At 45.7% G+C, this 15,520-nt stretch overlaps 1 protein-coding gene across 1 annotated transcript; it reads right to left on the bottom strand.

Moving 5' to 3' along the window:
• Positions 1–865: 865 nt before the first annotated feature.
• LOC140722224 (uncharacterized) lies at positions 866–15,054 on the bottom strand. Its single transcript, XM_073037010.1, has 3 exons — positions 14,736–15,054; positions 14,129–14,291; positions 866–4,397 (listed from the first exon to the last, which is right to left on the bottom strand). The coding sequence occupies exon 3, from the start codon at positions 4,002–4,004 to the stop codon at positions 2,379–2,381; it is 1,626 nt and encodes a 541-aa protein (XP_072893111.1). The 5' UTR covers positions 4,005–4,397; positions 14,129–14,291; positions 14,736–15,054; the 3' UTR covers positions 866–2,378.
• Positions 15,055–15,520: the final 466 nt, after the last annotated feature.

The following is a 15,520-nucleotide window of genomic DNA, read 5'->3' as shown; positions in this document are numbered from 1 at the left end:
CACATTGTAAGAGAATAGGCCAACCCTTTTTGGCCACTTTAAACTCTGAGCAACCATCTCAAAATGCTGAAAGTATTTATCAACCTCTGCCTCATCAAGTGGAGGTACCAATTTAACTTCCCGACTGTCCTCAAACTTATCACCAGAGTCTAACGCTAGACCCCTTTGCTGCAATCTCTCTATGTTTTCCAGCTCGAACACCCTCTGTCTTTCTGCTTCCTCCCTCTGTTTTTCTGCCTCTCTGGCCTCAAACTGCCTCTGCCTTTCCGCAGCCTCCATCTTTAACTTTTCTAACTTGTAATGGAGCTCAAGCTCACTAGGTTTACTTTCAAGAAACACCTCCAACTCCTCCACTTTAAACACACCTCAGATACATGATGTTCAGCTATAATCCTCTGCATCTGTGCCTTCCTCAGTGTCAATTTCACCTTAGCAAGTTTAAACCTTTTCACAATACACAACAACACGATCCTTCTGGCGTCCTCTAATGCCTCAGAGGTTGGTGCTTCCAGACATTTATCAACATCCATTGCTGCTGATTTTGCAGACAAATAAATCAAAAGGGATTTCCCCAATGAAATCAATAATTAATTAATCAACACGCCCTCAAATTTGTTCATATCCCAGATGCAGGCCCCAATTTTGTTATGAATAAAAATTTAGAAACTAAAGTTTTAGAAATTAACCAGGAACAATAGACTACTGGAGTCTAGTTTTGATGTTAAAACCACTATCTTTATTAGTATCTACTTACAATAAAGTAAATTAAGCAAGATACTAGCAAAAGTTAACAGTTTTATGTGTATATATGTGTGTGTAAATTGTTACATACCCCATAACTGGGTCACTTACCAGCAAAGATAGAAAGGTCCATTGAAGTCTGATGGTACTATTTTTAACAGTATTTATTGATAAAAATACACAAAAATAATATCAATGCAAACATACATAATATACGTTGTCAATGCTAAATCTAAAAGCACGGGTATAATAATTATCAATAAGAAATAACTCTATCGTTGTGTAGGGGATAATGTATTGTCCGATGGAAATATAAAAGTCACTCAAGTTCATGCAGGCTGCAGCCTTTTGTTGGAGTCAAGAGAGACAGATGTTTTAAACTTGCCTGCTTTCCTTTTTATGATGTCGATCCTTCGAGAGTTCCGTTTTTGTAGTCGGTCCTTTAGCTAAGCCGTTCCGTGGAAAACTCATCATCCGGGCAAGGATGGACACACACACGTGTCACCACCGGCAGTCGCTATTAAATGCTGTCACGGGATTTCTATCGTTTCTCCTGGTGCCTCTAAAGGGGTTGTTCCCCAGACCCTATTTTATGCTTACTCACGGGGTCTCAGATGTCAATCAGGTTGGGATGATGCAATCCCTCAGCCAGCCCCCTCGGCTCATTCCCTGAGGGCTTCAAATAAATAGTACAGTACTCAATACACAATTCCGTCTCCAAGAGACAATGGCCGTTTCCCGTGGCTTCGTATCGCTGAGGGGCCAGGACGTTCCAAACCACATGTGGACTCTGCGTGTCTTTCTCTCATTTCCTGCGTCTCCTGACCTGAATTAATAGCGATCTTGCGATTCTCAAAAAGGTGGGGGCTACTTTGTACCCTTCAGCCCCTCAGAGTTGGGGCACAGGTGTAACAAAATATAACTCCCAAACTATTGAGCTCGGGGAAAACAAGGCTTAGAGTCTTGAGATGGTAAAGTCTGGAAGTTCAGTTCATGCACGGAATAGGTGATGAAAGAGAGATATTTGTAATCCAGGGTAAATGTCGAGAGAAGGCAATTACGTCGAATTCCAAAGGTTCCATTGTGGTGAAACGAGAGAACAGTTGCTGTAGATTTTATGCTTCATCGTTTCAAATCCACATACGAATTATCACCGAAAGTGACTTGTCACAAGGGGTATCGCCTTCAAGTGAATTATCACACCACACCCAGCCAAGCGTTAACACATAAGTAGTCTTCACAGGATACCCCAAATCCGATCCACACCTATGGATCAAATGAGGTGATAACCACACATTCGATGTATGGTGAATCAACACTTAACCCACCTTTGTGGGCATAGGAAAGCTCTAAACAGTGACCCTTGGCCACTAGTTCCCTGGTTTCGATCCTTCCATTTTTCCTCCGTCTTCTCAGCCTGACTCTGAGTGTGAGTCCTCGGTTAAAACCAAACAAGCTTTGAGCGATGTAAACAAGCTGCAAGCCCGACTGATTTGCCTTCTTAATCACTCTCTCTCTTAAAATGAATGTCCTCAGCAAGCAAAAGCAAGGAATTAATAAGAACGTGAACTGACTGGTGTGCCAGTAGTTGGGATGACTGAATGAATCCTTTCCAACATTCTGTGCAGGTGAATAGTTCAGAATGTGTGAACTGACTGGTGTTTCTGTAGGGTGGAGGACTGAGTGAATCCCTTCCCACAGACTGAGCAGGTGAACGGTTTCTCCCCAGTGTGAACTCGCTGATGTACCTTCAGTTTAGATGATTGAGTGAATCCCGTCCCACAGACTGAGCAGGTGAACGGTTTCTCCCCGGTGTGAACTGACTGATGTCTCTGCAGGTTGGATGAATCAGTGAATCTCTTCCCACAGACTGAGCAGGTGAATGGCTTCTCCCCAGTGTGAACTCGCTGGTGTGTCAGTAGGTGAAATGACCGAGTGAATCCCTTCCCACAGACTGAGCAGGTGAACGGTTTCTCCCCAGTGTGAACTCGATGATGCACCTTCAGTTTAGATGATTGAGTGAATCCCTTCCCACAGACTGAGCAGGTGAACGGTTTCTCCCCGGTGTGAACTGACTGATGTCTCTGCAGGTTGGATGACGAAGTGAATTTCTTCCCACAGACTGAGCAGGTGAATGGCTTCTCCCCAGTGTGAACTCGCTGGTGTGTCAGTAGGTGGGATGACCGAGTGAATCCCTTCCCACAGACTGAGCAGGTGAATGGCTTCTCCCCAGTGTGAACTTTCTGGTGACTCTGTAGGGTGGATGAATCAGTGAATCTCTTCCCACATTCTGAGCAGGTGAATGGCTTCTCTCCAGTGTGAACTTTCTGGTGACTCTGTAGGGTGGATGAATCAGTGAATCTCTTCCCACATTCTGAGCAGGTAAATGGCTTCTCTCCAGTGTGAACACGCTGGTGTCTCTGTAGGTGGGATGACTGAGTAAATCCCCTCCCGCAGTCTGAGCAGGTAAACGGCCGCTCCCCGGTGTGAACTTGCTGGTGAGCCATTAGGTCAAATGACCGAGTGAATCCCTTCCCACAGTCTGAGCAGATGAACGGCTTCTCCCCAGTGTGAACATGCTGATGACACTGCAGGCTGGATAACCGAGTGAATCTCTTCCCACATTCTGAGCAGGTGAATGGCTTCTCTCCAGTGTGAACACGCTGGTGTCTCTGTAGGTGGGATGACTGAGTAAATCCCCTCCCGCAGACTGAGCAGGTGAATGGCTTCTCCCCAGTGTGAACTTGCTGGTGTCTCACTAGTTTCGATGCCAAAGTGAATCCCTTCCCACAGTCTGAGCAGGTAAACGGCCGCTCTCCGGTGTGAACTTGCTGGTGAGCCATTAGGTCAAATGACCGAGTGAATCCCTTCCCACAGTCTGAGCAGATGAACGGCTTCTCCCCAGTGTGAACATGCTGATGACACTGCAGGCTGGATAACCGAGTGAATCTCTTCCCACATTCTGAGCAGGTGAATGGCTTCTCTCCAGTGTGAACACGCTGGTGTCTCTGTAGGTGGGATGACTGAGTAAATCCCCTCCCGCAGACTGAGCAGGTGAATGGCTTCCCCCCAGTGTGAACTTGCTGGTGTCTCACTAGTTTCGATGCCAAAGTGAATCCCTTCCCACAGTCTGAGCAGGTAAACGGCCGCTCTCCGGTGTGAACTTGCTGGTGAGCCATTAGGTCAAATGACCGAGTGAATCCCTTCCCACATTCTGAGCAGGTGAATGGCTTCTCCCCAGTGTGAACTCGCTTGTGTGCCATCAGGTCAGATGACCGAGTGAATCCTTTCCCAGAAATTCAGCAGATGACCAGCTTCTGACTGGTGGGTCCACAGGTGGGTTGACAGACTAAATGCTTTCTTACACACAGAACAGGTGAATGACCTTGCCCAGTGTGAACTTGCTGATGTACCTTCAGTTGAGATGACTGTCTGAATCCATTCCCAATGTCTGAGCAGAAGAATGGGCTCTCCCCTGTGTAAAATGACGGGCGTGCCAGTTGGTCAAATGACTGAGTGAATCCTGCCCCGTAGTCTGATCAGGTAGGATGGTCGATTGGACCCCTTGCTTCACTTCTTAAATATCTAGACAGAGACAGCAAAACTGGTGTGCCATGTCTGAGCTTCCGGGAGACAAATTCCTTCTGATTTTTAACCTGTAAAGAGATTTACAAAATCCATCACTGGGTGTAGGACAACACTTCGGATGAGATTACTTGAGTTGTCAAGGTCTGATCCAGCATCACACTGTTACAGTGAGGTTCCACCCAAGTTGGACAGAGAAATCATCTTCTAACTGGGCACAGTGCTGGTATCTGGAATGACCATCAATTCTCTGATGCCCTTCTTGTTTCTATAGGAATGGGGCATTTCTGCGGTCTCCAATTTGTGCCTTGGCTCAATTTGGCTCCCTCCATTGGTATTATTCCCTGTCCCTGCTGAGCTGCATGGGTGCCTGGCCACACAGTAACTGAAAAATTCTCACGCAAATAGTCTTTCTTGACGTGCAGCTGGGATTTTCTTATATGTATTATTAACTTAAAGTGCCACAGTTTTAATGCCTTATAAAAATTTCTTGCTGAGATGAATGGTTGGTCCGCACAGCTGTTAAAGGCTCTTGCAGAAAAGTACCAACAAAGAAACAGGCCCTTTGGGCTATCTAGCTTGTGCTAAACTATTTAAACTCCCCACTCTCACACCCCTACCATTCAGGTCCCTACACAAAACTCCTTAAATGTTGAAATCCAGCTCGCATTCACCATTTGTGTTGGCTGCTCATTTTGCACCCAGATGACCATCTGTGTGAAGAAGTTTCCCCTCATGTTCCCCTTAACATTTCACCTTTCACCCTTAACCCATGGCCTCTGGTTGTAGTTCCACACCATCTCCGTGGTTAAAGCCAGCTTGCATTTTATCTATGCCCTTCTATCACAATCAAATCTCCCCTCAATCTTCTACATTCCAAGGAATAAAGTCCTAACCTGTTCAATTTTTCCTCGTAACCCAAGTCCTCCAGACCTGGCAAAATCCTTGTAAATTTTCTCTGAACTCTCGGAACCTCTTTTACAACTTTCATCTATCTACTGTTGTCAGTGCTTTGGTTCATGAAGGCCAATGGGCTGAAATCTTTCTTTCCGTCTCTATCTAACTGTGATACCACTTTCAGTGAATTACAGACTTGTATTCCCAGGTCCCTTTCCTCTAAAACACTCCTCAGTGCCCAACCAGTCACTGTGTAATACCTACACTGGTAGGTCCTACCAAAGTGCAACACCTCACACTTGTCTGCATTAAATTCCATTTTCCATTTCTCAAACCATTTTTCCAGCTGGTCCAGATCGCACTGTAAGCCATGATAGTCTCCCTCGCTGTCCACTACACCCCAATCTTGGTGTCATCCACAAATTTACTGATCCAGTTAACCACACTATCATCCAGATTACTGATATAGATGACAAACAACAACAGATCAAGCACTGATCCCTATGACACACAACTAGTCACAGGCCTCCAGTCAGAGAGGCAATCATCTGCTACCACACTCTGGCTTCTCCCAAAGCCAGTGTCTCGTCCAATTTACTATCTCATCTTGAATGCTGAGTGACTGAACCTTCTTGACCAACCTCCCATATGAGACTTTGTCAAGTGCCTTGCCGAAGTCCATGTAGACAACATCCACTGCCTTGCCTTCATCCACTTTCCTGATAACTTCCTCGAGAAATTCTATAAGATTGGTGAGCCATGAACTACCAAGCACAAAGCCATGTTGTCTATCCTTAATCAATTCACATCTATCCAAATACTTATATATCCGGTTCCTGCACATAAGTTCCAATAACTTTCCCCCTACTGATGTCAAGCACACCAATGTACAATTTCTTAGTTTATTTTTAGAGCCATTCTTGAACAGCGGAACAACATTGGTTGTCCTCCAATCCTCCACTACCTCACCTGTCACTAAGGATGATTTAAATATCTGTGCTTGGGCCCCGACAACTTCTGCACTTGTCTTCCAAAGGGTCCCAGGGAACAATTTGTCAGGCCCTGGGGATTTATCCATGGCAATTTGCCTTCAGACGGCAAACACCTCCACCTCTGTAATCTGTACAGTGTCCATGAACTTGATGCTGCTTTGCCTCACTTCTATAGACTCTGTATCCACCTCCTGAGTAAATACAAATGCAGAAAAAATCTCCCCCATCTATTTTGTCTCCTCATATGGATTACCATTCTGATTTTGTAAAGGATTATATTTTTCCCTTGCAATCTTTTTGCACTTAACATATCTGCAGAATCCATGAGGATTCTCCTTCACCTTGTCTGCTGGGGCAACCTCATGCCTTCTTTCATCAGAGTTCACTTGAATTTCCTGTATCTCATAAGTAGCCCATTTGTTCCTATCTGCCTGTATGCACCTCCTTTTTATTGAACTGGGAGATGAAAACAAAAGGGGTGATAGAGCTGCATGGTGGGGGGTGGGGGTAAGGGGGGTTAAACTAACGTCTCAGGGGGAATGGATGCCTGAATAACAGAACAGATAGTGGAGGGGTTGTGGAGACAGGTGTTGTTCAGACCTCAGACAAGGTCAGGAATGAAAAACGTTGAGCATGGTGCAGTGTATATGCTGAGCCCTGTATATCTCAATGCAAGGAGCATGATAGGAAAGGTGGATGTGTTCAGGGAATGGATCAACACCTGGAATTAAGATAGTAGGATCTGTCAACTGTGGACTGGGACAGGCTGCTTTATGGCAAAGGTTTGCTTGGTAAGTGGGAGGCCTTCAAAGCGAAATTTTGAAAGTACAAAGCGGGTATGTGCTTGTCAGAATAAAAGGTAAAGATAGAAACTGCAGGGAACCTTGGATTTCAAGAGATATTGAGACCCTGGTGAAGCACAAAATGGAGTTTCATAACAGGGATAGGCAGGCAGGTTCTTATGAAGTATAAAATATACAAGAGAACACAGAAGAGATAAATCAGGATGGCTAAAAGCAGGCATGAGGTTGCCATTGCAGAAAAGATGAAGGATAATCCTCAGGGATTCCAGAGATAGATTAAGAGCAAAAGGATTGTAAGGCACAAAGTTGGTTCTCTGGAAGACCAGAATGGCAATCCACGTGTGGAACCAAAGCAGATGGGGGAGATCTTAAATATGTTTTCATCTCTATTTACTCAGGAGATGGACAAAGGTTCTATTGGAGTGTGAAAAAGCCACATTAAAATTGTGGACCCTGTACAGATTAAAGAAGAGATGTTATTTCACTGTTCAACATAGAACATTGAGCATAGAAATCTACATCATATTCCAGGCCATTCAGCCTACAATGTTGTGCCAACCACATAACTTACTCTAGAAACTGCCTAGAATTTCCCTAGCACAGAGCCCTCTATTTCTCTAAGCTCCATGTGCCTATCTAAGAGGCTGTTAAAAAACCCTATTGTATCTACCTCAACCACCACTGCTGGCAGTGGATTACATGCACACACTATTTTCTAGGTAAAAAACTTACCCTTGCCATCCACTCAGTAACTATTTCCAAGCACCTTAAAACTATGTCCCCCCGTGTTAGCCATTTCAAACCTGGGGGGAAAACCTCTGGCTATCCACACGATCAATGCCCCTCATCACTTTATAGACCTAAAAAGGGTCTAAAGATCAGAAAGTAAATTATACATTGCTTTGAGGATCTGTTAGAATTATGAGGGTATAAGAGGGTAAATGCAAACAGCTTTTTCCACTGAGGTTGGGTAGGATGACAACCAGAGGTCATGGGTAAGTGGGGAAGGTGAAAATTTAACGGGAACATTTGGGAAAGCTCTTTAATGAAATGGTCGTGAGACTGTGGAATGAGACGCCAGCAAAAGTGGTGAATATAAGACCAGTTTCAACAATAAGAGAAGTTTGATAGGTACTTGGATGGTAGGGTCATGAAGGGTGATTGTCCCTGTGCAAGTAGTTGCATTAGACAGCTTAAATGTGTTCTCAGCATTGACTAGGTGGGCTAAACAGCCTGTTTCTGTACTGAACTTCTCCATGTTTCTATGACAGAGAAGCTGGCCAAACTTGTTTGGAAGGGAAAGGTAGAAGTGACAACAGAGCAGCAATGACTGGAGTTTCTGGGAGCAATACAGGAGCTGAGTGATCGATACATCCCAAAGAAATGGAAGTATTGGAAAGGCAGGATGACACAACCATGGCTGAAATGAGAAGCCAAAACAAACATAAAGACCAAAGAGAGAGCAAACAAAAGAGCAAAAACTATTGAGAAGCTTTTAGAAACCAACAGAAGACGACTAAGTAAAAAGTCAGATGAGCTCGCATGGAATTATGATTTGTAGTCATTAATGAGTCTTGGTAGCACCCAACTGTCTGAGACATTCAGAAGAATAAAATATCCGGGGCCTCAATATCTCTTGAAAAGCAAGGCTCCCTGCACCAGGTACCTTTCAACTTTTATTTTGACAGGCACATACAAACTCTACACCCTCAAAATTTCACTTCTGAAGGCCTCCCACTTACCAAGTACTCCTTTGCCAGAAAACAGCCGTCCCAAACCAGATTTGTCAGATCCTTTCTGATAACATCAAAATTGACCTTTCTCCAATTTAGAATCTCAACCCGTGGTCCAGACCTCTCTTTTTCCATATTTACTTTTGAATCTCATGGCATTATGATCACTAATTTTTGTCATCAGCCCTGGATCATGTCCTAACAGCTTATTGCACACTTCTACGTCGGGATTCCTACGCACTGATTAAGGGCACATTTGACAAACTCTACCCCATCTAGTCCTTTTATATTATGGGAGTCCTAGTCAATATATGGAAAGTTAAATTCACTTACTGTATCAACCTTTGTTTCTTGGCATGGTCTGCGATCTCTCTAAAAATTTGTTCCTCTAAATCCCTCAGACTATTGGGTGCAACAATGTCCCAATCATGGCTACAATATCGTAATTCCCTGTCCTGAGCTCATCTGGCTTTCCTACGATGCTTCTTGCATTGTGATATACACAGCTCAGCACATTCATCGCACCATGCTCAGCAATTTGATTGTTGACTCCATCTGAGGTCTGAACAACTTCTGACCAAGCCTGTAAAGATGGGAATCTGTCCCCCCAGTTTAACGCCCTACTGCTCCAATACTTACCAACTAAGTTGGCCAACATGATTAAACAAATAATATGGATTGGCCTAACAATGACCAAAATCGAATGTGACGAGCTTTGACATCTTGTTGGGACCTGACTATCAAATCCCAATCAACCCTGAAAGGAACTAATATTAAAGGAGAAGATGTTCAGTGGGAAGAAGGATGTGAGAGGGCTATATCTGGGGATCAGAAATGGGAACAAAAACCTACCAAGGGACAGGTGGGGCAACAACCCATTTTCAAATTAACAAGCAAGGATGCTTCCTGCCGTGAGTACCACCCCTCAGGAAGAGCCCAATGTAATATTGCAAGTTGCTGGAATTCCAATTCCATTTATGATTGATATGCCGGCAACCACAACCACTCTCAATCAGGAAATAATATTGGAAAATGGATTCCAGCTATCAAACACGACAATCACTCTGTCTGGGTTCGAAGGCACGGAACGCACGTATTCACATACACAGCCACTACAGGTGGAATTCCAGGGGGATTGACAAAAGCCAGTATTATGCACCCCTCTAGGGACAAAGTTCCCAGTCACATTAGAGAGGTTAAAGGAAGAGAGAACAGTGCATTACTGGCCGAAGTTCCGGATTTCCTTTGGCGACAGACAGGACAGGTGGTTCCCCATACCACCGTGAGGGTTTGCCTTGGGTTCAAGCCAAAGAGCCTAGGTTTCCTTGCCTACACCCTGATGAAACAAGCCTCCAGCACCAAGGGAGGCTGGCCAGACTTGGCCGCATGCCAACTCTGATACTGGAAGGACTCAGGTGAAGACAGGACATCTGGTAAGACACTCTTTTAATATTGACCGAACCCAAGAGGCTGTACCCCATCTCTGGGCAATCTCAGGCCATGAAATTGGCCTTGCTTGTTAATTTCTAAAACTGCCCCCCGTCTGGATCACCATGAAAGAAGGACAGACTCTCCCATCCACTCTGCAATATCCCCTCAAGCACGAGGCAATGTTTTATGAGAATGGAAGCCCTTTTGTGGATCCAGCAGGGAAACAATATTCTGGTGATGCGATAGTGACGGACAGTGAAGTAATTGAGCAGGCCTCTTTTGAAGCAGCTGTCTCGTCCAGAAGGCTGAGCTGTTTGCTCTGACTTGTGCCTGTATCCTAGCAACAGTTAAAAGTGCGAACAATTACACGGACTCCCGTTATGCATTTGGAGTTGTACATGACTACCGGGCTCTCTGGGAACATGGGGATTCCTGACTTGCTCTGGCCACCCCATTAGTAATGCCTCCTTTGTAAACAACTTACTCACCGCTCAACAGCTACCTCGAGTTTTGGCTATTATTAAATGTGCAGCCCACACCCGCATGGCCAACCAGGTCACTAAACTCAATGCTTCAGCAGATTAGACAGCGAAAAGTGCTGCACAATCCTCGATAGTTGTAGTCTCCTCGGGTCCCCATCAAGCAATCCTCCATGACTCAAGCAGAACGAGTTTGCCAGACATGTGGGAGGTACGTACTTTTCAGGGGGACGCCTCTGAGGAGGAGTGCAAGCTGTAGTTCCAGGTGGGGTGCCAGAAAGACCCCGACCGAGGTTTCTGGATCACCCCAGCGGGACTGGTTTGTGTTCCTACACAGTTTTTACCTATATTGGTCAATTATTCACACACCTGGAAAAGGAGGGAATGGTTGTTAACCTGCACCCTGCACACCGGGTACGACTCCCTTGACCATTTTCGTGTCTACAAGTTGATGTTACTGAATTGCCTAGAGTACATTGCTATAGATACTGCTTAGTTATTATAGATGCATTTAATAGATGGATTGAAGCTATTCCAACTACCAATAATACTGTTATGACTGTTGTGAAGGTATTATTACGGGATATAATTCCCAGGTACGGCCTGCCAGAGATGATGAGCTCTGACAATGGCCCACATTTTGTGGCTAAAGCAAGCGAAGGGGTGTGTAACAAGCTAGCTATCAAGCAACAATTCCACTGTGTACACCACCCACGGGCCGCTGGCTTAGTGGAAAGTGTCAATGGCACTCTGAAGAGTAAATTGGCCAAACTAACAGCAGAGACTGGACTCACTTGGTTGAAGGTCCCACTGTTAGACCTATTCTACATGAGGGTCACCCCACAGGGGAAAACAGTGTTGTCACCAGCTGAAATCATTTATGGACGGCCCATGAGGACACCCTGTGGACCAAGACCTTGTGTACCATTGTTCCCAGAAAGTCTACCAGGTAAATTGGATATGCATACCCTCGGGGAAGAGATGGGGAAATACATATGCCAACTAAACAAAATTTTCCAAGCATTACATTCACAGGTACGACAGGCTTACAAGGAAGAGAACCACCCCGCAGAGAGGAGTGACTATCCCACCCAAGAACCTGGGAATTTTGTCCTGACCAAGAACTGGGATTGAGGGAAACTCGGACCTCGGTGGAGAGGACCATATTAGGTGTTACTGACCACTCCACGGCTCTGAGACTGAAGGGGCAATCTCGGTGGATACATTGAACAGACTACAAACGTGTTACTGAAGGAACTGAGTAGAAGGACTCTCTCGGACTAAAGGAAAAAGTATTGGTTGATCGTGGTGTGATGAACCTCTAGGTTTCTTGTCATTTTAAGAGAGAGTGCCTGAGTGACGTCAGCCGCCGGCTTTCTCGGCTCCTGTTTGATTCTTACTGAGAGAGAGGGAGGGGTGGAACTATTTGGCTCTGCAGCGTGTTTACACTTGCTCACAGCTTGTGTTTACATAGCTCGCAATTTGCTTTATTTAAGCAAGAACAGTCAGAGACAGACAGTCAGATGGAGAGAAAGAAAGAAGATGGAAGGTTCGAAACAAAGGACCTAGTGGCCGAAGTTCGGTGTTTGAACTCTCCTGTGCCCACAAGGGTGGGTTGATTATTGATCCAGCAAATACCTGGAAAATACCTGAGGAGGAAGGTAAAGCTGCGCGAGCGCGGGTGACGTCAGCGGCGAGCGCAGGCTTTCAAAAGCGACCCATTTTCAGGAGCGGGCAGTGTTGATGCGGGCAGCGGAGTGGGAGTAAGGTGTGCTCGTGATCGACAGACGACTGGAGATCGGAGGATCAGTCGTTGTAGGTAGGCCGAGACCCTCGGACCTACCTGGAAAATACCTGAGGAGGAAGGTAAAGTTGCGCAAGCGCGGGTGACGTCAGCGGCGAGCGCGGGCTTTCAAAAGCGACCCACTTTCAGGAGCGGGCAGCGGAGTGCGCAGGAGCGGAGTGCTGGGCTTTGGCTCAGCGGGCTTCGGCGCAAGAGGACTTCGGCAAGAAGCCTGCTTTTCATTTATTCTGACTAATCTGGGATCCTGTAATGGGGGAGACGGTTAGAGCAGTGGTGTGCTCCATATGCAGTAAGTGGGAGGTCAGGGTCAACACAGTTGTCTCTGATGACCACACCTGCAATAGGTGCATCCAGCTGCAGCTCCTATCAGACCGAGTTAGGGAATTGAAGCAAGAGCTGGATGAACTACGGATCATTCGGGAGGCAGAGGCAGAGATAGATAAGAGTTATCGGGAGGCAGTCACACCGAAAAGACAGGAGGTAGGCAAATGGGTGACAGTGAAGAGAGGCGGGGGAGCAGACAGAGAGAGAAGAGCACCCCAGTGGCCATTCCCATCAAAAATAAGTATACCGTTTTGGATACTGTTGGTGGGGATGACCTACCATGAACAAGCTGCAGTGGTCCTGTCTCTGGCACTGAGGTTGGACCCGCAACTAGGAAGGGGAGGAGGGAAGAGAAGAGAGCAGTAGTGATAGGGGATTCTATAGTCAGGGGGGCGGATAGGAGCTTTTGTGGGGAAGATTGGGAGTCTCGGATGGTATGTTGCTTCCCTGGTGCCGGGGCCCGAGACATCTCAGATCGGGTACAGGTTATTCAGTGGATTTCTGTTACTTGGGCCTTTGTTTCTGTCAGGGCCCCTGCATTATTGTGTCCAGCTACTCAAGTGCTGTAGCCAAATTGATTATCTTTGGTGGATTCCTGGCTACTCCATAGGAGAGAAATGCTGTATACGGTTGCTTTCAAAAATTACTGCTTTGTTGATCATGTAATGATCAAAAGGAGGGAGTGGTAAAGTATGTAAAAGGGTTAACACTTCCTTAAACAATAGCCGCCTGTTCTTCTGAAAGAAATTGCTGATGATCAACCGATGTACTAAGCCATGCTGAGCCATATTTCTTCTTGAGGGTAGCTAGCTAGGGTTTCTGGATGTTTATCTGAATTGTACACTCATGCGTAGAGATAGGACAGCTTCAGTCTGTTCTGTGTGTGTAAGCCATTATGACTATTTTGTAATTTATCTTAAGGGGCTGTAATATAGCAAATAACTTTGGCTCCAGCCTGCCTTGTGTGGTGGGTATCTGGACAGATATATCTGTGGTGTAAGGGGAATTGTTAGTCAGTTAGTGGATTGGGCGGGAACAGTCATAGACTGTTACTGTTGGAGCGACTAACTGAGTAAGCCCCAGGTGCTTGGAGTAAAGAGTTTGTATTTATATGGTCTCTGAGTGACTTTTTCCAGATTCGACTTCCACAGAATGGGAGTGGTTTTAAAGGGCTGGGCTGCTGGAAGCACATTACCAGACCTGGAGTGATTGCAACTGGATCTGACAGAGGCATAACTGGTTCTTCTGGGCACATTCAGTCTCACTCCAACTATTTCCTACCTTCCTTTTACAGGTATGTAATGTCTAAAGGACCAGTGTTTGAGTAAATGAGACTCACCAAACTTTCTCCTGACTGAATCACTGGATTCTCTGAGTCAGATGGGTTCTCTCCAGTTGAGGCTCTCAATCCTCGGGCAGGTTCACTTGTTGATATTCCACTGTCTTCAGTTGTGGTTTGCTTCCAGTTGGGTTTTTCTTCCAATATATCTCTCACCGCAGGTCTAACTTTAACATGAAAGATAATGAAGCACATTGACAATAGAAAGGAGAACCAAACATTTCTGCTTAATGTTACTAAGAGCAAAACTCACTGAGATTTAAATGTTGAAGGTAGATATAATGATCTCAGTGAACAAACTTTTATTGTCCCTCACACGTCACAAAACGATATGGGATAAGAAGGAGCCATCATTCAGTTATGGTAAGACATATGACACAGGAACAGAATTAGGTGATTCGATCAATCTGGTTTGCCCACCACTCAACCATGGCTGATTTTCATTCCAACACCATATTCCTGCCTTCCTCCTGTTACCCTGAAACTACTTAGCAATCATCAATATATTAATCTCTGTCATAAACATACTCAAATGGCAGCCTCAACCACCCTCTACAGCAACAAATTCCACAAATCAGACATCCTTTGGCTGAAGAAATTTTCTCACCTCAATTTTAAAGGGAAGCATCTTTATTCTGAGCCTGTGCTGTCAGATCACAGATTCTCTGTCTAATGGAAACATCCTTTCCATGTCCATTTTATCCAGGCTTTTCAGCATTCGGTAGGTTTACTTAACCATACATCCCTCCACCACCCCCCACTCTGAACTCTATTGAACACAAGTCCATAACCATCAAATACTTCTCATACATAAAGCCGATCATTCCTGAGATTATTCTTGTAAACATTGTTAGCAACACACCACGTGATCGTGCGTCACAAAGCAGATCTGCGGCGCACAGCCTCACGTGACCTGTTGGCGGGACGTCCGTTTCAATTCTGAGGAAATAGGCAGCCTGGGCTCCTGGTTTGGATCGCTCAATGCAGATTCAGTGAAGCCGACACATTTCTGACGAGCCCAGATAACTGGGTACTAAATGAGTAATTGGCCCTCATTTCGGGGCTCAAGGCCAATATCGGATCTCCCCGCTCGGGATCGCTCGCAGTACTCACCAATGGGAAAGTGATATCTTCGGCCCGCAGACAGTGATCCCGAATCCGCGGAACGGCGCCCGCCTGGAGACTGTGAGCATGCGCAAAGTGATTGGTGCATCATCCGGAGGGCGGGGCCTCGGCAGCGACGCAGAGATGCTGCCCATCTGTGGTTAAATGGGAGGGGAAAATGAGATCACGTGACTCCTCCTTCCCGCCCCCGGGCAGTGACTCCAGCTAGCCATTACTCTGTGGAAAGAAGCAAACTTGCCACTCACATCTCCTATCACCCTAAATGTA

The sequence above is a fragment of the Hemitrygon akajei genome, unplaced genomic scaffold, assembly GCF_048418815.1.
Source record: "Hemitrygon akajei unplaced genomic scaffold, sHemAka1.3 Scf000073, whole genome shotgun sequence".
In the NCBI taxonomy this organism is placed as follows: Eukaryota; Metazoa; Chordata; class Chondrichthyes; order Myliobatiformes; family Dasyatidae; genus Hemitrygon; species Hemitrygon akajei.
Note: the sequence above shows the minus strand (reverse complement) of the source record. Positions and strands in the feature narration are given on the sequence as shown.